Source organism: Orbicella franksi, chromosome 12, assembly GCF_964199315.1.
Source record: "Orbicella franksi chromosome 12, jaOrbFran1.1, whole genome shotgun sequence".
Classification (NCBI taxonomy): domain Eukaryota; kingdom Metazoa; phylum Cnidaria; class Anthozoa; order Scleractinia; family Merulinidae; genus Orbicella; species Orbicella franksi.
This window is the reverse complement of record NC_138156.1, coordinates 21,084,095-21,111,307: the sequence shown is the minus strand read 5'-3', so window position 1 is coordinate 21,111,307 and position 27,213 is coordinate 21,084,095. Positions and strand designations below refer to the sequence as shown.

Here is a 27,213-nt window from a genome sequence, read left to right as displayed (position 1 = left end):
CGGTGAATTTTATTTTATAGTATCAAATTTTAGTAAGCATGATAAAACGCAACTTTGGCAACGTTTTAAAAAAATTCTGTACATAGGGTTCAGAGCCGCCTTAAATTTTCAAAACTTTAAGGTGGCTGGTATGAAAACCTTTTTAATTCATCTTAGAACTCCCGGGCTTGGAACCAAGTTATACAACGCTGGAAGATAAGACACATTCGGCCGCTATAATGGAAATATTACACTGCAAAATGTATCGCTGAATGACTTGAGTGAATGCACGAGACCAGGGTGCATTTATTCGAAGTGCGGATAACGCTATCTGATGGATAAGTGTTGCCAAAACAAACTACGCTATCCCCCCTTTGAGCAACTAGGGTCGGCAGATATATATATATAGCCCGACCTGCACGTTTTCTTGAACCTTTTAACAGAGTTGCTTGAATACATTTGCTAAATTGGTACTGTCAATTGTTATATTTTTCTTATTTTAACGTCTATTAAACCCAAAGGTGCAATATATTAGTCGGTCTCCGCAATCTTAAGGAGGATTCTGAAGCGGATGTTGAACGCCTCGCTGCAAGCGTCTTAGCAAGCTATTTTATCAAAGAACATTTCCAGTGGTGGATATTAAAGGACTGAATATTGTAAGCAGGTGATACGCGTAGCGACCTTCGTTTATGTCTAATGGTGACACTCAGTCGCTGTAAAATGCATCATTAACATGTCGAGTGGTCCAAGGAGCACACGATCTAGCGAATGACATAAAATGGACCGTTGAGATGAGTTAATCACTGATGAATCTATTTAGTTGAACTGCTATTTTAAAACTGAGCACACAAAAAAAGTTGGTGTTGTTCCGTTTTGTCTCTCTAGCATGTAAATTTACTAAACGTCTGGGAAAGTGTTTGGAAATGCAATTGCATATATACATGCATTTAGCTTTGTTGTGTGCTTTTACTGATTGAAAATAAGTCCGTAACCGCACACAAGACTATTTGCTCAGTTGACAGTAGGAACCTGTCGCATCCTATTCTCGATTACAAAAAAAAAACTTAAGAGTCCGGTTTGCAGGTGATGCTTCTTCAATAAAAATTCATTTGCACACAAAAGTCGATTGAGTGTTATTCGTACGAGATGAAAAGAGTAAAATCGGAAACGTGTCAACGAAATCCCGCTCCTTACATGTGTCAGGAAAAGTTTGTTAAATTGAACTTATTTTTAGATGAACTGTGAGACATGTGTTTTAGACAAGGAGAGGAAATTTGAAACTTCCCAAAATGAATATTTGGTGTTATAATGGCTTTATGAGAGTTTTTATGAACTCTGATAAGGTTTCAAGTTTGCAGCTTCTCAGTTCTCTCGTGCGTCAGATAATCCGTGAACTTACAGAGATAATTTAATACAAGAAAAGCATCGCAGGAACCGCTGGGGATATAAAGGATTATGAAAAATCCCGTTTGTGAGGAATTGGTGATTTTCCAGCCCGCGAGTAGCGACAATGAAAACTTAAGATCGTGGTACATTGTTAACTGTGTCTTGAACGCTATACTAACTATTACCGCCATCATCTTGAACAGCGTCACAATCCAGGCGTTAAGTAAAACTTCATTGTTACCAAAGCCTCTGAAAGTATTGCTTCTGAATCTTGCTGTCTCCGATCTTGGTGTTGGTTTACTTGTCGAACCTTTCTACTTTGGGGTACTCGTCAAGTGGTTACAGCGAGCCGATTCAACTGATGCGACATGCACCTCGTTTCTATCTACCTTATATCTATTTTCTGCAGCTTCCTTGTCGGGAGTCATGGCTTTAAGCACTGACAGATTCTTGGCTGTGCACCTCCATCTCAGATACCAGGAACTTGTGACCCACAAGCGAGTTGTTGTTGTGGTGATCTCAATATGGGTGTTTGGTGCATTTCTTTCGTTATTTCACTTGTGGGTCTCCCGGAATATTTTTTACATGTTGGTTGCCATTATTGGAGTAGTTTACCTCGTTTTCTCAGCGATGTTTTATTTCAAGATTTATTTTGCCGTGCGGCGCCACAGATATCAAGTTCAAGCCCAGCAAGTGGCACAGAATGGCCAGCTAGCAAATGCTGCTAGGTTGAGAAAATCTGCAGTTGCTGTATTTTACGTCTATCTAGTGTTTTTGCTTTGTTATCTTCCGAAGATCTGTAGTTTTGCTGTCGTTGTGATCTCTGACTTTAGTCCCAGTGTAAAAGTTTTCTCCAGTACTTCGACGACCTTGTTGTTTCTCAATTCGTCCTTAAACCCTGTTATTTACTGCTGGAGGATGAGAAACGTTCGACGCGCTGTCTTGGACGTTGTGCGAAATATATTTCCAAGCCAAAACTAAAGAAAGATTTAGTGAATAACGGTAAAGAAGCTAGGGGTAGTCGGTTAATTTTGTGGTATATCAGTATAGATAGATAAGACCACTGCGCAATCAAGCCCGTTCTAGTCCTGTAACATTTATCAACGTTAAATGAAAATATCGCCGTATATGAATGAACAAAAACCTCTCGTACACGGCTTTTAAAGTTTGTACGTTGCAGATCAAATAAGCTTAGCACGTTATTCTTTTAAATTCATCTTTGAACTCTATTAATTAACAGTGGAAGATGAGCTACAGTCGGCACACTATCATGGACAGCCTGCAAAATATATCTCCAAAGAAGCACTGGATAAGGAGAGTGAATGCATGAGACCAGGGTCCTGTTGTTCAAAGTGCAGATAACGCTATCTGATGCCGGGGTAATTGTTGCCCCAAAAAATATACGCTGTTCTCCCTTTGAACAACTGGGGCCAGATGAATAACATGATTCGATAACTTTTTAATAGAGTTCCTTGAAGCATGTCACTTGCTATATTTTTATTATTTTAACGCCTGGTAAACCAAATACTGCCATATAATAGTCGGTCTCCGCAATCTTAGGGACGATTCTGAAGCGGAAGTTGAATATTTCGCTGCAAGCACCTTAGCAAGACTGTTGAAAGAGAACGTTTTTAGTAGGGCAAATTAAAAGACCAGCTGCACTGACTATTGAAAGAAGGTAGTCTGTATTACGAGGAATAAATTCACTCAATGTCAATTCGTTCTATTTTTTTTTGCAGATTAGCTTGGAATTATCGACCCGCAGACGATTAAAAACAATTTTGACGTGTCGCGTTTAACCATCTTCGTGTATGCCTGTAATGTTGAAAGTCAGTAGCCGTAATACAGACCATAAATTTGTCGTAATATGGACCGTCAAGATGTAACAATCGTGAATCTATTTAGCCAAGATGCTCTTTTTAGAAAATGACTCAAAAGAAAACCTGGTGTTCTTCTGTTTTGTCTTGCCAAGATTTAAATTTTTTTAATGTCTAGGAAAGTGCATGCATATAAACATGTATTTAATTTTGATGTGTGTTTTTACTGATAATCAGTCTGTTTACTATTCGTGTATGACGACACTAGCCATATAAGGTCGAGAGAACAGGCAAAATATAGCACGGTATTGCACTGAAAAATACCGGTTTGACGGGTTTAGAGCCACTGAGCAAATGAAAATTGATGTGGCGCGCGTAACGAGAGTTTGAACAATAAGTAATATTATATGGCCAGTGAATTTGGAACGAAATTTTCCAAAGGATGCTTATTCAATGAAGTCAGCTTTAATTTTAGTGTGCGTCAGATAATCCACGAGCTCACAAGAAATTTCTAACATGAGGGAAGGACCGTTGGGATTGTAAACATTCAAGTTCATGGAAAACCCAATTTGTGAGGAATTTCTACTATACCAGCCCACAAGTGCGGCGGGAAGGTGAAATTTTTTATTGGTCGTTCATTGTTAAAAACTTTGCTAACTGTTAGCGCCATCTTCTTCAACAGCGTCACAATCTAGGCGCTAAGAGAAACTTTATCGTTGCCAAAGCCTCTGAAACACTGCTTCTGAATCTTGCTGTCTCTGATTTTGGCGTTGACGTACTTGTCGAACCTTTCTACATTGATGTACCCATCAAGTTGTTCCAGCGAGGCAATTGATCTGGAGCTGTATGCTTCCCGTATCTGGTTATTTGTTGCTTATTTACCGCAGCTTCATTTTTTAAGCAATGACAGATTCCTTGCTGTGCACCTCCATATGAGATACCAGGAACTTATGACTCACAAGCGGGCTGTTGCTGTGATAATCTCAATATGGGTGTTCAGTGTATCTATTTCGCCGCTTTTTGTCCACGCGAATATTCCTAACGTGGTGATTGGCGTTATTTAGGTAGTTTGCCTCATAATCACAACGACGCTTTATTTTAAGATTTATAAAGCTGTACGGCGCCACAGAAATTAAATTCAAGCCCTACAAGTACAGCAACTAGCACAGAATGGCCAAAAAGCAAATGCTGCTAGGTTGAGAAAATCTGCAGTCAGTGTATTTTACGTCTATCTGGTGTTTTGACTTTGTTATCTTCCCCATTTTTTTAGTTTTGCTGCCGTTTTTAGCTTAGATTTAAGCAGCGGTGTAAAAACGTTTTACTCTTTTTCAACCACCTTGGTATTACTCAATTCATCGTTAAACTCTGTTACTTACTGCTGGGAGATGCGACACATTCGACACGCTGTCCTGGACATACTGCGACATGCATTTTCGACTGACAACTAAGAACAAATTTAAGTTGGCTCTGAACCCATGCCCACACTGCAGAATGTTTTTAAATTTTGCAAAAAGTTTCATCTTATCATGCTTATCACAATTCGATAATAAAAAATGGGGGTCACCGAGCTCGTTTTTGAGTTATAAGCGCTTAAAGCTAAAATTAAGGGTGTTTATAGCAGGTCATATTGTTGCTATGGTAATCTTATATAAAATGGATAACTGCAACTTGTTTACCAATGATTGGGCATTTGTGTGATACCATTATTGTAGCATCATTTGTTAAACAGTGGTAATATTCATCCTTCAAAGTATAGCTGTTTGAAAAAAGCTGGAAATTTTATTTCTCTTTTTTCTCGTTAGTTTTAATTTCGATTGAGAATATATATCACACCACAAAGTTCGTCAAAAATACTCGTATTTTCAACTCTCTTCTCGGTGTTTGAAAATGTGGTCAAACAAGGTCTTTCGTGCTTGATATATTACGTCAAACCTAAAAACCCAGTGCCACTTTTTCACGTTGCCTCAACTTCTAAGAGTTTGAAGCGAAAACGTGGAAAACGTTTGTACTGAGGAAGAGGCGGTGAATCACATTATGAGCTGACGCACACAAAAAAAGTAATCACAATTGTGAAATTCTTTTAGCGCATCCTGATCATGACATGTGGCGTACAAAATGTAACTTTTCAGTAACTAACTAAATAACTAAATAAAACTAACTAACTAAATAAATTAATTTTCAGGGCCAATGAAACCAAGTGATGAAACAAATAATGCAAATGAACATAACATGGCTAAAAATCCCAACTAAACTGGCAGATGGCTATTTATAACCGTGACCGAGGAGTCGAATAGGGGTCCACCGAGAAACAACTCCAGCTTATATTAGTGGTCAGAGCGGGACTTGAACCCGCAACCTCCAGATTTCAAGTCCGGCGGCCTAACCACTCAGCCACGCTGCCTCTTAACTGTGTTCAATTCAGCGACTCCATAGATTCAGTAATCATGACATTTCAAACGTAAACCCTATTTTTTAAGGTGGTTTAGTCATGGAGATTCACAACGTTGGTCAGACGTATATATTGAGCTTAATGCGCTTGCTTTATCTATCTCCAAGAAACCTATCTGAGTTTTGACCAAAACTGTCGGCCATAGATAGAGGAAAAAGTTCCAACTTTGTACAAAAACAGTTTTCTTTCATACCTTTCAAGAAAGCAAATCGACGAAATTAATTCATCTTTCCGATATGTTTTGCAAAGTTCGGATGACTTAGAGAACCACAGACCAAATGCTTCATCGCTTTCTCACATAACAAACTATGTGGCGGCTGCGGGCATTTACTTTTCAAGCGTATTTGCTTAAGCGAAAGACCTTAAAATTGTTTAATGGCGACTGTTAGGCGATAATGTCAAGTTAAACCCCAAGAGGAAACAAAGAAAAACAAGTTTCAAATTACAAGATCAATTACTGAAGTGAATTTCTCATCTTTTGTCATTCACATCCCTGCTTTGAGGAGTAATATGTTGTGTACAGTTCTTCTGTTGCAAGAGGAAGGGAGAGTAGGCATAAATTAAAGCAACTTCTAATACGTTTAAAATTTGTTTCAAAACAACCTTCGTGCACTGAACTTGCAAAGCAATAATTTGAGTCAAAGTGAAAGCGTTCAAAGCCTCCGTTTTTCGAGTCACGCGATAGGCTCCTGGTCACACCCAAAAAGCATTTTCAGGCACTTTTAAGGTTCCTATAATTAATGTGAGAACTCGAATGCAGCATCCTCTCGCTTTCATAGTGGTGCCCTTTAAGGGGGTTTTACTTAATGTGCCATCCGCTATTCTTCCTTAAATCAAACAGTCCAGTTTTCCGTTGCGGCTCTTCGAAACGGAAAAGCTGTTGGTAAGGTCGCCGATGGTTTCCAGACCGTGGTTGTTCTTTAAGTGCTTGCCGATTGCAATACGTTGAAATAAGTGTCGGCTGGTGTAGCCGACATATTCTGCATCACACAGATCATATTGATAATTATACACAACGCATTGTTGGCTAATTATAGGTAGTTTGGGCTCACACATCTTTAGGTCTTCACATATTTTGCGACTCTTGAACACCAGGTTGAAGAGTGTGATCAATTTTGCTGCTTAGATCTGACAATTGCCTTTTCAATGCGTCAGCTGACTTTTGACCTTTAAAAGGCAAAACCACTCAATGAACAGCATTTTCGTTCGTGAATAATCGAGCTAGCACTCCAGGGTTTTCAGTCCTCACTGAGGTGACAAAGTGAGAGATAGCGACGGTGAAATTGATGAAGCTGTCAGGGTACTTGAGGTTAGTAAACGTCATCTTGAAATGATCACATTCAGAGTTGAAAGACTTCCATGTGGACGACAGGTGAAACGCACGATATAACATGGTCCTGAGTAGCGATCGCTTGTACTTTTTATCGACGTGGCTTTGGTGGTGAAAAGTTAAAACTCTTTTGTATATATATATATATATATATATATATATATATATATATATATATATATATATATATATAGGCAATTGTGGAAAACGAGGACGGACAACTTCGAGCGAAAAAAATATATATATACAGTAAAAAATCTAAGAAATCTAAAAAAAGGTTTAAAAATTTAATAAAAATAAACGTTTCGGTCAAAGACCTTCATCAGTTGCAGTGCAAGTGAATAATAAATTACAATAACCTTAAATAAGTTTACAGTATAAAAAATGACATCATATTACAAAGATGATTACATAACAGGGCGTGGTAACACATGAAAACGAAAAAATTAACCAATGATAAACAATCGGTGATTACTAAGCGAGATACTATGACAATGCGGTACAAAACTCAAAAGACACAAACCAAATAAGAATAAATAATCGAATATAATACAAATAAGATTAATATCAAAAAAGTAACGCGATTCGTCGAGTCAGCCGAAAGTGTGAAGGGACGCGCGTGTAAAATATTCAATGTTCAAAAAAGGCGGTCCCAAAATCCCCAAACAAAGCCCTTGAAACTATGCCGCGGGCGCCTGTTGTGCCTTGCCGCGGCATAGTTTCAAGGGCTTTGTTTGGGGATTTTGGGACCGCCTTTTTTGAACATTGAATATTTTACACGCGCGTCCCTTCACACTTTCGGCTGACTCGACGAATCGCGTTACTTTTTTGATATTAATCTTATTTGTATTATATTCGATTATTTATTCTTATTTGGTTTGTGTCTTTTGAGTTTTGTACCGCATTGTCATAGTATCTCGCTTAGTAATCACCGATTGTTTATCATTGGTTAATTTTTTCGTTTTCATGTGTTACCACGCCCTGTTATGTAATCATCTTTGTAATATGATGTCATTTTTTATACTGTAAACTTATTTAAGGTTATTGTAATTTATTATTCACTTGCACTGCAACTGATGAAGGTCTTTGACCGAAACGTTTATTTTTATTAAATTTTTAAACCTTTTTTTAGATTTCTTAGATTTTTTACTGTATATATATTTTTTTTTCGCTCGAAGTTGTCCGTCCTCGTTTTCCACAATTGCCTACAAATTTCATTACTCGAGGTTTGGACTACGAATCCTTTTGGATCCTTCTGGCGCGTGGCATCCCTGTTGGCTCGAAGCATCTTAACTTATATATATATATATATATATATATATATATATATATATATATATATATATATATATATATATATATATATATATATATATATATATATATATATATACCTGATGTTTTGAAAACCAGGTCCGAACAGCCCAATAACAGCTGGTGCCTAATAGAGTCATGTAAGCAGTGCTTACCAAGTTCCGCACTCCACACTTCATCTAGTGCAAAAAGGAAATGACACTAGAATCTCTGGGCCACCTGTGGATGAATTCAGGCTTAACTGTCATCATATCAGATAAAAGCTCTTTGCAAGCATAACTTAAAGTGCCAATGAAGTAAAAAATAATTTCTGCTGATTTGAAAGGCTTTTCAAAGTAAAGAAGAATGGCGTTTTCCTTTCTGGAATATCTTTTTTCGTTTTAGAGATATTCACGTTTTTGTATTATAAGTGTGACGTCATAGGTGGTTCCACTAAAACAGTTCAACACTCAATCAAGAATATCTCTAGAAATATTAAAGCAGTGTTCTTGAAACTTGGCACCAGAAATGTATATCACAAAAGACACAAAATGACACCCGTTGTGCCGTTGCCATGACAACAGTTATGCCCCTGATCCTGTTTCAATTAAAACGAACATTACCAGATTTTATCTTAAACAAGGATCATCTACTCCCAACAATCTAATGGGGAGAGTTAAGACAATATGGAAATCATGTGTGTTCCCAGCAAGACCCTCTGTCCCTTTTTGAAGGGTCGCAAATTGGCATATTTGGTTTTTCACAGAAAGAGACTGGAGCCAAAAGTGTTGCCATGGCAACAACACAGAAAGTGTCATTCTCTTTCTTTTGTGATGCACATTTGTGGTGCCAAGTTTGAAGAACACTGCTCCAATATTCCTAGAGATATTCTTGATTCAGTGTTTTACTGTTCAAGTGGAACCACCTATGACGTCATCGATTTCCTCATTTGCATAATCCAAAAACGTAAATATCTCTAAAACGAAAAAAGATATTGCAAAAAGCAAAACGCCATTCTTCTTTACTTTGAAAAGCCTTTCAAATAAGCAGCAATTATTTTTTACTTCATAGGCACTTTAATGACAGCAAACTAAAGTGCCTTGAAATCTCCCCCTCCCCCCGGGGGTCAGGTACCACTCCGCACATATGTTTTGAAGCTTTATTCACGCAGTTAACGGTAGAAGACTCAACTAACAATTCAAAATACATAATTTATATGTACGCCAGAAAGTCCGCTGACAATTACAGCTACAGAAATTTACACAATACCTACAGAAATATTTACATAATATCGTAACATCCTTCCCTCAAAAGAAAAAAAAAAGGAGAGAGAAAAAAACAGATAATATACGCTAACAGTTCTTAAAATGTCACTCGTTAGACCTTAAGAGTGACAAGATCTGTATAACGACTAGGCGGTTTGACCAGTCTCCCACTTCTTGTACGGACTTGGCTTTCACATCCCGTAGGTGACACTTGTTGTCTCAAGGGCTGATCTTTGATGGTTCGATCTTGGTCTACTGAAGTGGCAGATAAGGGCTGATCCTTATTTGACTCAGTGGTGGTCGTGGACTGATTAACTTTCGTCGTTGCCACTGGCTTCAGCGTTGGCTGTTCATTGGCGAGGTGATCCTTAACTTTAGAGTCATGGTGGCTTGAAGACGTTGACCATTCCTCAGCTGGAACACTATCAGCCTCTGCAGAACGTTTCAGGTGTCTCCGATTCCTGATATAGAGCTGACCATTTGACTCCACTACATACGATCTTCTGCCCAGTGGCTTCAGCACTTTCGCTTTCCTCCATGTTTTCTCGTTCAGCCGAAAGGGTTGCATCCGAACAACGTCATCTTTCTGAAGGTCCTGTAGGTCGTTTGCTGATCTGTCATAATAGAACTTCTGCTTCAACTTTCTCAGCTTGTCTTTCTCTAGAGTGTCTTCAGCCACGCTAGGTTTCAGCAAGTTGCTAGAAGTAGGGAGGTTTGTTTTTGTTCTCCTGCTTAACAGACGCTGGGCAGGGCTGGTACCAAATCCTTCCTGTGGGGTGTTACGATGAGCCAACAGCGCCAGGTAAGGGTCACTTTTGGACGTTGCAGTTTTATTGAGGATCTTCTTTGCTTCCTTGACAGCAGACTCAGCTTTACCATTGGACTGATGGTGGTAGGGATTTGTTGTCACGTGATTGAAACCGTACTCCTTGGCGAAGTTTTTGAACTCTCGACTTGTGTACTGCGAACCACTGTCCGACACAACTTCATCTGGAATCCCATATCGTGCCATATGTGACTTCAGTTTCCCGATGACAGTGGAAACCTTCAGGTCATACAACCTGTCGATCTCAAAGAAACCGGAGAAATAATCTACGGTCACCATGTAACTCTTGCGATCTAAGTCGAACAGGTCGGTGGAAATTTTGGCCCAAGGGCGATCTGGAACGTCATGACTGATGAGCGTCTCCTTCTGCTGTCTTGTGCTGTAGGACGCACACGTTTCGCACTTTGAGGTGAAATCTTTTATATCACTCTTCATATTGGGCCAATAAATTGTTTCTCTGGCGCGCCTCAGCGTCGATTCTATTCCTTGATGGCTGGAGTGCAATGTCTGAAGCATGCGCTTTCGAAGGGTCTTAGGGACCACGAGCCTGTCTCCTCTGAAGAGTAGACCATCCTGAATTACTAATTCATCACGGATATCATAGTATATCGCCACTGTTGGAGGTAGTTCTCTCTTTTCTGCTGGCCACCCAGACTACACTATGGCCTTCACAGCTTGCAAAACTTCATCGTTCTTAGTCTCTACGCGGAACATTTCTGCTTCGTGCTCGCTCACCAGCAAGTGGTTTATTTCTTGAACGTCTTGCTCGACTTCCAGTCCCTCTTCAAAGGCAGATCTTGCGAACAGGACATGTTCTCTCTGATCTTGAGTTGCTTCTGCCAACTTGGGGTAGTGCCGACTCAAGGTGTTTGCGAGATGCAGCTCACTTCCTTTCTTGTATCGCATATCCAGATCATAACGTTGCAGCCTCAAGATCATCCTCTGTAATCTCTTAGGAGCAGAGACCAACGGCTTGGCAAGAATCGTTTCTAGGGGCTTATGGTCTGACTCGACAACTACCGATCTCCCATACGTATACTGGTGAAACCTCTCTGTTGAGAACACAATTGCAAGGAGCTCTTTTTCTATTTGGGCGTAGTTCCTCTCAGCTGCAGTCAGGACTCTGCTTGCGTATGCCAGCGGCCTTCCATCTTGAAGTAATGCGGCTCCCAGGCCCCCTTCGCTTACGTCACACTGAATGACTAGGTCCTTCTCTCGCTCATAGTACTTGAGCAGTGGTGGGGCTGTCACCATCTCTTTGATCCTGCTGAATGCTCTATCATGGATCTCGTCCCATAAAAATTATGTTCCCTTCTTGGTGAGCTGTCTGAGAGGCTGTGAGACCTCGGATAATCTCGGCAGGAACTTTGCTAGGTAACCCACGGTGCCCATAATCCGCTGAACACCAGTTACATCAGTCGGCCTCTCCATCCTTAGTACTGCTTCAACCTTGGACGGGTCTGCCTTTATTCCCTCTGAGGTCAGGAGATGTCCGATGTAGGGTACCTCTGTTTCCTTAAAAGCGACTTTTTGCTTGTTTAACTTAATGTTACGTTCTTGGCATCGCTACAACAGCTTCTTAATTTTGAGGTCATGATCTGCTATCGCATCCTTCATAGTTTCTCCAGTGCCTGCTACAAGGATGTCATCAGCTATTGCATATACTCCGTCAAGGCCTTCAACAGCTTCATGTAAACGGAGCTGAAATATTTCACTAGCGGGTGAAATCCCGAAGGGCATACGATTCCATTTGTATCTGCCAAAGGGTGTGGCGAAGGTCGTAAGCAGTGAACTCTCTTCTGTAAGCTTTATTTGCCAATAACCATCCTTGCAGTCGACTTTAGTAAAGATTTTGGCCTTGCCCAACTCCGGCAGTATGTCTTCAATGACTGGCATAGGGAAATGGCATCTCTTCAATGCTTTGTTCAAGGGCTTAGGGTCCAGGCAAAGGCGAAGGTTACCGTTAGCCTTCCTTGCGATCACCACGGAATTTACCCATTCAGTCGGCCTCTCAACTTTCTCGATAACACCTCTAGCTTCCAGATCGTCAAGATATTCTTTAAGCGGGGTTCTTAAAGCTTCAGGCACTCTTCTTAACGGTTGTTGGACAGGTTTAACCGTTTCGTCAACTTCAAGTCGCAATGGAGTTTCCAGATTGCCAAGGCCATCAAAAACATCTTCGTACTGGGAGCACATGTGTTGCAGGGTAAGTCCTTCGAACTGTCGGCTACTTGTCAGGTTCACATCCACATTTGCTGTAGAGGCGCACTCTCCAGGTTCGGAACACGGCTTGATCTTATCATTTCTGATTGTAATTAACTGCATTTGCTGGGCGGTTTTACTCCCGATCAGATTGACACAGTGTTCATCCTCTACAATGGTAAAGTTAACTTTGTACTTCCTTTTATCCCTGGAATTCGTCAGTTGAACCTTGCACTTTCCAAGCGGCCTGAGCGTAGAGGCGTTGTACATTTTTAGGAGTTGATTTGTGGGCATGATCCTATTAGCATATATAGTTCCTTTGATGGAGCTTAGCTTTAGTACATCACACGTTGCTCCGGTGTCGATTTGGAAATTAATTTCGGGTCCTCCCTTTAATTTCATAGCCGCAGTGACCTTTGATGGGATGTTGCTCTGTATCGCGTGCACCGAGTCGACTTCTGGAGTTAATTGAATCGTAAACAGTGATTCACCAGAGTCACTGGAAGAGACGGAGACTGTGTTGACCGGTTTTTTTCTTCGTCCACGCTGCTTACACACTCTAGCGAAGTGATTACTCTTTCCGCACTTTCCGCAAGTCTTTCCATAGGCCGGACATTTTTCCCTCTTGAGCTCGTGATTTCCTCCACAGTACTTGCATTTTTTGGCACCCTTTGAATCTCTTGGGTCTTCCGGTAATCTTGGTTTTCTTTCGTTGCGATGTTTCAAAGCGTGTATTTCATTCGGATCCGTAGCTATGGCGAGATCCTTTAAATGCTGTGCAGTTGTTTCTCCGCTTTTGCAGATGTCGATTGCTTTTTCTAGAGTGAGTTGTCTTTCTTGCAACAGCTTCTTTCTCAAGGCAGGCTCTTTAACGCCAAACACTATTCTATCACGTATAAGTGAATCATGTAAACACTGACACAAATTACACGATTTCGCAAGTGTTCTAAGTGCCAATACATAGTGATCGATACTTTCATCCTCTTTCTGTGATCTGGAGTTAAATAAATACCGCTCGAAGGTCTCATTGGTTTGTCCGATGCAATATTCCTCGAATTTTTGAACAACAGAGTCGAGTACTTTCGAACTTTCGGGCGGGTTGAATGTCATACCTTCATAAATTTCAAGAGCTTCTTCGCCGATCGCAGAAAGAAACGTTGCAGTCTTATATTCTTCGTCGAACTGCTGGAGCCTCACAACTACGGCGTAATTATCCCAGGCTCTTTTAAATTTTTTCCAGTAAGCGGCAACGTTGTCAAGATTTAACGGTTTCGGCATTGGTATTCCACTCGGCAAAGAAGACATTTGCTGCACTTGTGCACTTCCAACGGACGCTGTGTTAGTTGTATTTGTCGCCGTAGTTCCCTCGTCGCCTGACATCTTGTAGTTACGCGGCGATTTTTTATCCTGACACCATGTTTTGAAGCTTTATTCACGCAGCTAACGGTAGAAGACTCAACTAACAATTCAAAATACATAATTTATATGTACGCCAGAAAGTCCGCTGACAATTACAGCTACAGAAATTTACATAATACCTACAGAAATATTTACATAATATCGTAACAACATATCAGTACAAATTGATATATCAAAAAAATGTTCAAAAAAATATCGAGTGTTTAGAGTTCGAGAGTGATCGTCGTCACTGTAAATTTTTCTGGAATAAGGGACCGTTCATTTTTTATGAGGGAGGGGGGGCTGGTGGGATTTGGGAAGCACCATTTAAAAATCGCATGACCCCCCTCAGCTTACCAATTTTTTCACATGGCCCCCCCTTTATAGCGGTCATTTTTTGGGATGACCCCCCCCCAAAAAAAAAATTGAACAAACAATATTTAGATTTCAACTTTTTTAATATTTCTCTATTATCCCCCTACTTCACGTTATTGTGCTCACTATGAAGACAATATTTACAATCCCTATACGACAGAGAGCTGTTGTTTAAAAAACAAATCAAAAGAATGAGAAGTGAATTTCGGATCTCCTAGTTATGGCTCGCCCTGAGCGTGTGGCATTTGGCCTCTCATTGGCATCTTCCTCCTCTGAATTGATGAATGCAAGAATGACGTCATTTGAGTCATCTTCTCCCCCAGAGTCAATGGCATCACTGTCATACTCATCATTGTCACTTTCATCTGTTTCACTGCTGTCAGCACTTGCCCTGTTGTCATTTTGTGTCAATGTCCTGGCATTTCTCAGTGTTGGTTGGCCAGCTCTGAGAGGACTCTTCTGCTGCAAGCATGAATATCTTACAATTGTCTTTACTTTCTCACTCTTGCTGCTTTTTAAATGTGCAAAATTCCAAAATGCGCAATAATGGCGAAAGCGACGAGTCGTTTAAGAAAAGGTTTACTGCTGAACGATCCAGGCAGTTTGACATCTTACAACCAAAAGAAGCAATCTTTCTAAGTGCGGATGGCTGTTCAGAAAGGGTGGGTGAGTTTTCCGTGCCAGGGTACCAGTTGAAGCCCAGTGATGGAAGAAAACTGAACTTCTCCATCAAAGAGCTCAGAGCAATTGTGGAAAAGTTGAATGTCATATTGAAAGATGTAAAGGAACATGATTCCACACTCTTTCAGTCCAATGGGCTTGCTTTAAAGCAGGGCGAAGAATTTCCCCACAGTTTTAATGTAAAGCAGATCAAATGTATAGAAGGTAAGTTGACGAAGGTCACGCAGGACATGGAAGCACTAGAAAATAAGAAGAGCAATTATAACAGCATATTCAAGGGCACACTCAAACAGCACATCAACAAAAGGAGAAGGAAAAAAGAAAACCGCAGAAAGTCAAATGAAAGAAAGAGGAAGCGGACTGAAAACAACGTCTAACGAGTTTATGGAATCTGTGTTGGAAACCCGCTAGGAAATGATCTTCCACAATGCCTTGTGTACCCTCCTAGAACGGCCGTCCCGGAAGAGTGTATTAAAGTTGAGGATGTTGCCACGTCGTTATTTAGAAGAGATGGGCCATACATTGCACAGCCCTTGGAAGGGAATTATTTCACCACAAACCTTGAGCGGGAAGTCAGAGATTATGTTTACACCTTCATGTACCCTGAAGAGTACACTCTGACGGAAAGCATTGCTGCTTCTTGCAGCATTGGTGAAAGAGACTCCCATAGCAGCACAAGCGGCGACGAAGAACTCGATGACAGCGAAGATGAAGATGAGTGCCAGTGAAAGTTGCATTCGAAAATAACAGTGTTAAATACTTCTTTTCAGTAGCTACAAATGCTTTTTGTGGCCAAACGTTTTTTTAAAGCAGAAGGAAAGTTTGTAATAAATTTGTATCCTGCCTTCTATGTTTATTCTATAGCAATTTTTTTGACATTCAAACGTTATGCCATTTTAAAGTTTTACTAAAATATTTCACGTGACCCCCCCTTTTTCCCTTATTTTTTTGGGATGGCCCCCCCTCGAAAGCCATTTTTTTTCGCATGGCCCCCCCCCCAAATCCCACCAGCCCCCCCTACCTTATAAAAAATGAACGGTCCCTAACAGAGATGAGAATCTTTTATTAATTTGCCTTGTTAAACTGAACTCTCGACTAAGTAAAACATATTACGGAATTTCGTTCCCCTGAGTAAGTTGCACTATAACAGTATTAAAATTACGTAAATCGATACAGCAGGGAATCACCCAGACCACAAGACTGAATAAAAACAATCTCGCTTCAGAACCTCTCAAAAGTTAAAGACGGCAAATAAATAGCATAATGGGCGCCCTTCTGGATATGAATATTTCATGAGAGACTTATGGATAAATACTTACCACTATAAACGTTTGTGTAGACTTCTGACCTCTCTCCATCTTTTGCTTACTGCTTACTTGTACGTTCGGCTACTCTGCGAAAAACTTGTTTTGTTCTTACTATCGAGCCTCTCAAGAGGTTCCTGTTCGGTGTTTTCTGGGAGATGGAACGATAAAACTGAAAAATCCGAACAAATTTATCTCCGGCCCACCCTGACTAACGTAAAGTTACTCGCCTAAGAAACCTCTATGCACTCAACAACCGCCATATTTTAGACCGCAGTGCGACTCGCGTCAGTCTTCAAGTGTTAAGATTGGCTAATATGCTCGATCCATTTGCTCTAGTGGGTACTTCTCGGCAAATTTTTTTCATCGATGTTGACACTTCGTAAAACCTAATTCCTATTTTTCTTCTCCTAAAATATGGAAAAATGTAATAATTCTTCCGAAGACGAGGAATATTATTCCTGTGAGCTACCAAATTTCGAGCTTAAGTGTTTTGCCGGGCCTCGAATTTAAGCGAGCAGGAGTTGAATAAGCTGATTGAACAAAGGCACTCGGCACTCGGAAACGGACCCAAAAAACAAAAAACTGGCCTGTATCAAAAATGAATGCGTTCCTAGAGAGACTGCATAGCAACGAAAAAGAGTTTCTCTTGGAGTTACTACACCCCGACCAAATGGAACACGAACCATGTGTTAACCACAAATTCCCTTGCTTTTGAATAAATTTAAGGCCCATGTGAAGTTTCTGTGGGAAAATATTCATTGGCACTTGTATGTAGCCTATCTTGCCATCAAGGAGCAGAGATGTCTTTCGTAAACGTCCGCAGGGTAATGCTTAAGCACAAAAGAGGGGCTAGATGTCCACTTCTAGTTAAATTTTTGTCTTCTTGTGTGGAGCAAAGCCTGGGTAACTTTGTGTCCACGGCCGAGATTTTCGAGGCCTACGAAAGCGCGGTTAGAGTGTGGACGGACAACAACAGTGTTAGCGGCCAAACAAAGTTTTTAATGAAGAGAAACAGTTTTAACAGAGTAAGTATTTTGCAGCGATCATTGCTTTAAAATTTGCTTCGTTTATAGGTCTGTGATTCTATGTTTCAAACAAGAGTGAAGAGAATGAAATAGATATTTTTTTGAACGAATGAATGAATGAATCACGTCAAAGATCAGAGTATTTAGCTATAGAAAGAAACTAATTGGGGACACTATTTGCACATTTAACGCGTTTTTTTTTTTTTACAGCAACTGAAAAACGCCATTTCGACTCATAATCAACTTAAGGGATGGCAAGTGAGGACAGACATGAGCAACCACGTTCGCGGATACCGAGGACTTAAACTCCGCCGCGCTCGTCGAAGTCGCCCAGGATATGAATTTGGTGGGCGTGACACCCAACAACGGGTTCAAAATTACATAGCCGCAAATCCTCCACCATTACCCCCGATAGAGATGAGTTTTATTTTACCAACCAAAGCAAAATATTTTTCAAGGTTTTTTTTTTTAACAGCGATAGCTATTTATTACATGTACCATACGAACCAAGGAGGCAATACCATATATAATTTACTTGCGAATGATATGAGATCACTTTTCCAACATAATCCGAAGTATTCCGAAGATGAATAACAACCACTGGAAGGCTTCCGAGGGAGGCCATCCGATTTTTTTTCAACAAAGATTGGCCAAGTTTGCCTGAACTCAACCGAAAATTTAGAATATTTCCCAAGGTTACCGGGAAACATCCAAAGAATATCGAAAGTCATAAAAGCTATTCCGAAGATTTCTAAACGAAGCTAAGGCTGTATACGAAGTTTCCCGAGTCAAACAAGGTTTTTTTAATGTTTTTACTAACATGTTTTGTCATCTTCCTGAATATTTATCCATTCTTTCATTTTACAGATCCATGATGTTCCCAGTGGCCCCAGAGGGGCAGGTCGCTGTGCGTTTGCAAACCGCGACATCGAGAGGGGTGAAATAGTAGTAGAATATCAAGGGGAGCATGTTTCCTTGGTAGAAGCGGCCACGCGCGAGGAGAAATACGCCAGGGAGGGCAAAATTTGCATCCTGATGGCCATTGAAAGTGGAGGCCGCCAAATTGCGTAAGAACCTTGTTTGACGTAAGATCTTCAAAAGGCGTTTCATTAACAGAGCTATCTCAACAACCATCGCGACCCTTAGTATAATTAATGGTAACTTGAAAAATGAAACGAGTTTGATCAATTTGTCTATATGAGTCAAGACTAATTAAACCTATAGCCGCGGCTGAAATACAAGTATACAAGATTTAATAATGCGCATTATTTGTTTTATATTTTGTTTTTAGGATCAATCCCTACCAAGGCAACGAAGAAACTGAGCCGACTTGGGGGGCACTGATCAACCACTCTCGAAACCACGCAAATTTGAGACCCTTCGTAGCGTTAAAAAATTCAGGAAGACCGAGAGTATTTTTGGTTGCCTTGCATGATATTTTCGAAACCGTAGAGTTCCTATGGAACTACAACGATACGGATTGGGAATGTCATGCAGACAGTCAAACTATTCCTTCTCAATCTCAAGCCCTTTAAGGCCTGGATCAAGAATTTAACGGGAAACAGCAGAACCTGAGTAGTCACGCGGGTTATGGTTATCCTGAATTGTTTTACTAAGCTGACATGTATATTTTCTTCTGCTAAAAACTAAATTGCAGTCCTTTCTTACATGTCGGTGAAATCGAATTGGCATAGACTTCCACTCTTGTTGGTCAATAACGCACGTTTTTTTTTAATTATCTACCTTTGCTACGTTTAGAATGGAGTGTACTTGATTTCGTATTAAGGAGTGGTGTAGGTTTTTGGGGGAAATTAGTGACCTTCGATCATCTCAAAACGAGGGATACGCTTATTCCAAACGTTACAGGACCAAAATGGTTGACCTGCTTCTTTGTCAACCACCACCAAATCCTCAAATGTTGGGTACACTTGAAAATGTTGACGACGCTAAGTAGGCAGAACTGCTAAATTTTGTTCCACTGACATTTTCATGAATCAACTATTTGCTATGATCCAGACCTTAATGTGCTTGAACTCTAATTAACAATTACATTATGAGCTCGAGATTTCTACGAGTTGATAGTTGATGAGGCCGTAGGCCGAATCAAATATCGCCTCTTAGTCAAATCTACTAGCGTTCTATCACGAATGCCGTTCTCTGATTGGCTACGCTTGTCACTAGCTACGTTGTGATCGATAGATAATGAGTGGCGTAGTAGTGTGCTCTTGTTAACAAATTGACGGCCACTTCTTTCGAAGTGTCTGCGAGGAGGATTTCGATAAGAGATTTTTTGAAATCTCGAGCTCGTAATCTAATTGTTAAATAGAAATCGAGGGCGAGTAATCTAATTATTTTAGTAGATTTCTAACTGAAATTTCTTTCAAGTAACGGTTCTAATTATTTCTGGTCTTAGTGTTAAACTTCACGCTTTAGGGAATTCGTGCGGACTGAATTAATTGTCAGTTTGACATTTGCAGTTGAGTACGCGCGCTTATCAGTTTCTTTCAAACATTTCGACCTTTTTTAATTCAAGAAACCGCACGTAAATGCCCTCCTTTTAGTCTTCTCAGGAATTTTGTTTATCCATTTGTTTCTGAATGCTCTTTGAAAACTTCGTAGAATCGAGGAAACGTTGCAATGTTGTCGACGACACCAAGCTACTGCACACTAATGCATGATAGTGTGTAGTGGCTCAGCCAATCAGATTACAGCATTTTCATTAGTATAGTAGTAGAATTCTACTAAAGAATCTTAGGGTATGACTTGAACCAGAGTATTGGACTAATTTGTGACCCTTCTCTAGACCGTAATTTATAGGCCTGGTTCATGCCTTAATTTTCGTGAGTAAAAATTGTCCCCACCCCCTTCAAACAAAGTGTAACGTTATACACGTTTATATGGAAAACGTTTCATTGCATCTCACTAATTAGCAAGTGTACAAACGCATTTTCCGGATTCTGATGTAATGCCTCTGATCCTGAACTGCATCCCTTTCAATTTCTTACGAATTATTTAAATACTTAGCCACCTACTAATAGCAAAAACGAAGTTACTGTTATATAGTTGTATACTGTTATATATACTGTTTCATATACATAATGGTGAACAGAGCGTTGTCAGGAAAAGAGTTAAACTAATTAGTAGATTTTTTTTTATTATTAGAATACACGTGATAATAAACCTTGCATTTGGCTTGACTGATTTTTTTCTGACTGATCATGGCCTGCAGTGGGCCAGCTAAAACCACTAACCCAACATGAGTTATTCGTGAGCAAGAGTTATGTTTCTCTTGTCTCAAAACTTTTGACACAGAGGCAATCTCGTTCCCAAAGTCTTCGTTCCCCTCGACCAGCGGTCGGAAAACGAGAGCTCTGGAAGCAACCATTTTGAAATAACCGAATTCTGCCCATCCTTTTTTACTGCGCAGTCTGCATCTATGGCGCAGGCCTGAAATGGTTGCTCCCAGAGCTCTCATTTTCCGATCGCTGGTCAAGGGGATGACCAAGACTCTGGGAACGAAATTGACACAGAGGCTAAATACCTATCATTGTTACTTATTTCGCCAGGTCCTATTTACTCGAAAGTGGAATCGAGTAGGTGAATTTCGCGAGTCTGAAAAATTATCCATTTGTTATAAAAAAAAGTCGTCAGTGTTAATAGCTAACTACAATCCCGGCCAAAAGTAGTTGGGACACTTGAGCTGTATCACGTATCCCCCTTCCCCCCGAATCAATGTTGGAAAATATCGCGTTTTCTCCAACAAAAAAGGGAAAAATCACCTGACTATCAACATTGAAAGTGGGGGGAGGGGAGAACTTGCTTCGTGTCCCAAGTCTTTTGTCTGGGATTGTAGATATTTTTGAAAATTTCAACAAATGGCAATCCGTATTAGCAAACGGGTACTCAGAATCGTAGGCAATCGCGAAAACCGCTCAAATTTAACCCAGCGAAAGGAAGAAACAGCACTGAAGGTGTCAACATTATAGATAAATAATAAATCCTTCTAAAAAAAATGGAATTCAATTGGAAATCATCTTCAATAACCAATAACCAAAAACGCAATTTTTTACCCGCCATTACCGTGAAAGCTTTTGTCACTTTAACTGAAGCCAGAGGACTTCACATTTGTGATATGCAATCCAATTGTGTTTGGTTTTGCTGGTAGTGTGTTAAAAGTTGAATTTAAAACTCACAATTTGGAATGATACTACTTTTCTTTGGATCTGAATTTCTAAGTTAGCACCCTACGGACATTATATGACCAAGAAAATTACTTCATTGTGATTGGCTAAGAGCTGGCTAATTTGTCGTTAATTCTTAATTTGCACTGCAGTACAAATCAACGCGCGGGCGTTCGCAATTTTCTCAGTCATATAATAAATAAGTAATTGTATGAGAGCTTGAGCAATTAAGGACTTACACTACTCCTGATATTGGAAAATTCTTTCAAATCGCACTCGCCTAAAGGCTTGTGCAATTTTGAGAGAATTTTCAAATATAAGGAGTAGTGTAAATCGTATGAATGCACTCGCATTCATACGATTACCTATACTAACACTAACTTCATTCTACTGGGGTAAATGTTTCAGTCGTCATCGTCATCAATGTCTTGATCAGAGCTTGCTGGTAATGAGGCGTAGAAACGTTTTGCAGTTTCAGATAAATATTTCTGAGCTAGCTTTATACAGTCTTGCTTAACATCATCGCGAATGGGTTTCTTTTCTAGTCTCACTGGAACCAAATGTTCAGCCGCATTCAATTCCACTCCTTGCTTTTTCTTCAGAAACGAGACAATTCTCGGCTTTTCTTTCGTATCCATTGTAAACCTTATAAATGGGGTTTCCGGGTGCCAGCTTAGTTGTAAGTTCTCCTCCTGATCGGTTATTTCTCCAGAACCAAAATTGATAAACGCGATCTTCCTTACTTCGAATTTCTCGCGTTCAATGTCCTCGCTTCTAGCAACCTACTTCATTCTTAGAAAGCTTTTATAGTTCATAATCCAATCCAAATTCACCCAGTAACTTTTAACGTTATTTAAGCGGCTGTTTCGTAGTGTCGTTTCCCACTCCTGTGGAGTTTCAATTTTTTCTTTGGTGTTAAAGAATTGCTGAATACTGCCAAACCGCCTGTCACAAATTGAAAATGAGTGTCCCTCCAGTAGGAATTTAAGGTCCACTCTTAGAAACTCTCCCTTTCTAACAATATGGTCTAGGTAAAAAAAAATAAGTAGGATTCTTTAAACTGAGCCGGTGAGTTATCTGCCCACAGTATAAGGTGATGGAATTTACCGTATTTTTCCTGAAGGCTTTTCAGAAGATAATTAAGCAGAGATATTACCTCGTTTGGACCGCTTCTTCCAATAGATTCATCATAGAAGAAACAATGAATGATGTCCTCGTTGGCACAATAGATCCCGAAAAGGTTAGTCCGTAGCTTCCTCGCGTAAAAGCCATCCTGAGAAGAAACTTTTGGTGTCCGTAAGCACTTATGGTAATCCATTTGGAGAGTTAACACCCTCGGTAACATATTTCAGGTAGGATTTATTATTTATCTTGTTGACTTGTTCAGTTGGCCTTGCACACGACAATTCGCGTGCTACGCAAAACGCATAACTGAAAGAGCCCGCACGCGACGTTGCGCACGTAATAACTTCGAGCATAAACTTTAGTGGCTTTTGTCGACGGTAAGTCCGTTCGGTCGGATATAGAGATTAGCTCAACCATATACCCGACTTGTGTGCTTACAGGACAAAGAGCAAAGCTATTTAGCAACGCTGGTTACGCCGCAAAATTGCAGAAAAATGCTTTTAAATCTTACTTTCATGTACTTTTGCATCAGACCAAATAAAGGAAGAGAGCAAAAAAATTTTCTTTTTGATTTCTTTAGAGCAACTTTGAGAAACATTTATAGAAATTGCGGGAAACTTTTTGGGAAATCTTGAGCAACTTGTGAAAAGCCCTAGCTACGCTATACAAAACGCATAACTGTAAGAGCGCGCGCGCGACAGTGCGCGCGTAATAACTTCGGGCGTAAACGTAACTTCAGTAGCTTTTGTCGAGGTAAAGTCCGTTCGGTCGGGTATAGAGATTAGCTCAATCATATACCTGACTTGTGTGTTTAGACAGACCTTAGAGTGCCTATAGATTGATTTTTAACATGTTGCGTCCTACTCATCAAGTAAATGCAGAGCGCAGAGGCACAGACGATATTGATTTCCACCTACTTGTGTACAAATTTGATGCGGCAAAACCATGGCAACATTTTAAGGAAGGTCATCCCGTTGCAAGTTCAGTGGAAAGAGGGAGAAGAAAATTGAACTCTAACAAGTTAAAAAGGGTCTACCTGCCAAAGAAAAAAGCGTGAACAAGGCGTAAAAATGGAGCTTTTAAAGACTTGTACCAGTTGGAATTCACATGCTGCGACAGTGGTTGTCTCTTAAAAGGCTTATACAATATTAGAAGCATTGCACGACAGCAAAGAAACTTGCTATACCAGAAATGTTATAATGAACAGAACTACCTTTTGTCAAAGCTCATGGAATTGAAACTGACATTCAGTGGCGTACGGAAAATTTCGTATCATGTACCATCGCTCGGAAAAGTTTGCAAGACTGCGTTCCGGAAAGTATACGGCATTTCTAAGAGCAAAATTGAAGTTTTGCTTAAAAAGATCGACCAAGACGGGTTGTTCATAGAACCAGACAAAAAGGGGACAGAAGACTCCTCGGAAACTTCTACCCGAAGCGAGAGATGCTGTCATGGACGTCATATTATCTTACGAGGCTACAGAATCACACTATCGGAGAGCAAGAAGTGGGGGCAAGAAATATTTTGATTCTAACATTTTGATGCGCCAAATGTGGTCTGAATTCGTGAACACCCTAATTTAACGACAACCAGCCTAAAAAACAAAAATAGTGGACCTGTAATTAGTTTTTCAACTTTTAGAAATATTTTTAACAGGGAACTGAAAGACGTTCTAAGTTTTAGAAAGTTTAGGGTTGATACTTGTCAAGAGTGTGACAAATGTAAGAACAGGCTTGACAACCTACGATCGTTGAACAATCGATCTAACAAGCAAGACGACGAAATTCGTGACCTGATAACTCGTCGGAGCCTACACCTTCGAGAAAGCGAGGTCAGATTTGCGTCCTTGAGATATGATGTCACAGTTCTAGCTGAAAAAGTGTATTGAATGTAGTGAGATAGCTCGGATGAGGAGTTTATCGGAGTTCACAAAATAAACAGGAACAAAAAAAATGTAGATTGTTGTATTGTTAAGCTTTTTCCCAAAAATAACCAGAAACTGAAAATGTTTGAAATTTATTACAAAACCGATCGGATCTCGGTGAAAAATGGGTAAGGGCTCTTTTTGACTGGATATGTCGTATACGAGCACACTGACAAGACTCAACATCTGAAGAAGTTGTCAGATGTGATACTTTCAAACAAACCGCAACTCTTTAAACAATGTGTGGCCATAAATTTACTTTGACTTTTATGCAGAATGCCCGAGGGGTAATGGGCCGGACGTCCATAAATTACTTACAAGTAATTAGTCAACAAGAATTGCAAGCTTGGTTAAGAGGGGATTTATTACGCAACTGAAAATGTTCAGAAAAATGCCACGATCACAAACTGGGGAGACATTGCAAACTTCAAACGCGCAATTCTGACCGGAAGCCGACTAGTCGCATACTCGCGCCTGATGTTAAACAAAACAGAAGGGAAAGAGAGTTGGAAACAAAATAAAAGGAGTGTCTCGTGTGATCAAAGCAAGTTCTTTCAGAAACGCCATTAACACTAACAAAAATCTTTAACAGTAATCGTGCGGGATCATCCCGGACACTGCCCGGTCCAATACTTAAAGAATATTGTGCCAGCAATGAAGCAATCTGATTGGCTGATTTGACTTCCTAGCCCTCTAAATTAACTTGGGGGTGAAATATAAACTAGCTATGTAACGCCTTCTCTTGGTATACATTGGAATATCCCACTTGTATTCACTTGGCATACATACCAAGAAAATACAAGTGACAATAGAGAAAGCGCTGCATAAGCGTTGCGTGGGAAAGGATACCCCTCATTGCCTCCCCGTTTACACCTGGTATGCAGGATAGGAATGAATGAATGGATGCTTTATTTAACGTGGATATACGCTTAGCTTGAGAGCTAGTTTACAGGTGTTCCACCTAATAACTAATGAGAACCTAACAACTAAACAACGATAATATCACAATTCATCAGGTGAAAATCACAAATTAAATACTGATTAAAACTATTCAAAACTATTATTACAATATTACTGCCGCAGTCAAAATACTATTAAAACTAATGTCACAAATTTACTAATCCCCGAAATTTAGCGATCTAATTCTGTTCACTATTTCATTGGTGCCTACTTTAATTCTAATGTCATTTGATAGTTCATTCCATTTCTTGGCTCCAAAATATCTCAATGACTTGAGTCCATATATGGTAGTGTTAACTTTAGGTAAAGATAAAACATATTCTTGGCGCCGGAGATTGTACTTAAATGAGCGTAAATTAATAAGGTTCCTAATTGCCCGTGGTGCTTTGTTCGATATGCTATTATGTATTGTCAATAACATGTCTTGAATTCTTCGAGATTCCATGGAGAGTAGTCTTATCCTGTCCAAGAGATGTTGATAGGATGCATGTTTATCATTTTAGACATATCTCAACGCCCTTTCGTTGACTTTTTCGATTTTTGTAGTGTTTCTTTTCCCGCAATGGTGCCAAACTTGGTGGCAGTAATAAAAATTAGGTAGTATGAACGAACGATATAACGATTCCTTGGTTTTAAGTGGTAAAATGTTTTTCAGTCTATTAAGGGCGTTTATTTGAGCACTCACTTAAGTAAGGCAAATACTCGATACAAGATCGTCAGATTTTAGCTTACTGTCAAGTACAACCCCCAAGAGGTTAGTCATTTCTGTGGTCCTAATATCAATATTCCCGATTTAAGGAGTAGCTGTTCTTCTGTTCTATATATATACATGGCTTATCGTTATAAGAATATTAAAAATACCAGTACAGCAGAAAAATAATGTTTTCAGTGACACTGCAGCAAAAGCAACAAAAAAGAAATACCACAATGTACAGAAAACAAAAATTAATTTTTATACCAAAAACATTCCAAAGCAAACAAAGTATGGTATTATTATCCAAAAAAACTCTGCAAACACATCCATGTCTACAATAAGGAAAAGAATAGAAGCAATGTCAATAATAACGACTAATAAATGGCTTATAGCACTAGCTAGCACAACGAAAAGGCCAAAAATACTCCAATACTTCTCATAAACACTACTATTAATCTACACTTAGCCAAGTCTTGCCATTATCTTAAATATTCCTCTTTTTTAGTGAAAGGTCATATTTTACCATGCGAAACAGCCTCTCGGTAATCGATCAAGAGCTTATTACAAGCAATTTCTGCTCTAGCCACTGATACATTGACGATAATTACCTCTTGCGAAAATTCACCAACTCTTTTCAGTGTGAAAGTCATGCCTCTGCAACCTATCATCATTCTGGGTTTGCCTCTTTCTTCACTAAAAGGTCATATTTTGCCCTGCAAAACAGCATCTCGGTAATCGATCGAGAGCTTATTACCAGCTGTTTCTGCTCTATCTTGTCAAAATTCACCGATTCTTTTCAGTGCAAAAGTCATGCCTCTGCAACCTATCATCAGTCTGGTTTTTCCTCTTTTTTCATTAAAAGGTCATATTTTAGCATGCGAAACAGCCTCTCGGTAATCGATCAAGAGCTTATTACAAGCAATTTCTGCTCTAGCCACTGATACATAGACGATATATACCTGATGTTTTGAAAACCAGGTCCGAACAGCCCAATAA

The 27,213-nt window shown here is 39.8% G+C and overlaps 1 protein-coding gene across 1 annotated transcript; it reads left to right on the top strand.

Moving 5' to 3' along the window:
• Window positions 1–1,275: 1,275 nt before the first annotated feature.
• LOC145463929 (histamine H2 receptor-like) lies at window positions 1,276–7,100 on the top strand. The gene has a single exon (XM_081447720.1). It carries the CDS (start codon window positions 1,435–1,437, stop codon window positions 2,344–2,346), a length of 912 nt encoding a protein of 303 aa, XP_081303846.1. The 5' UTR covers window positions 1,276–1,434; the 3' UTR covers window positions 2,347–7,100.
• Window positions 7,101–27,213: the final 20,113 nt, after the last annotated feature.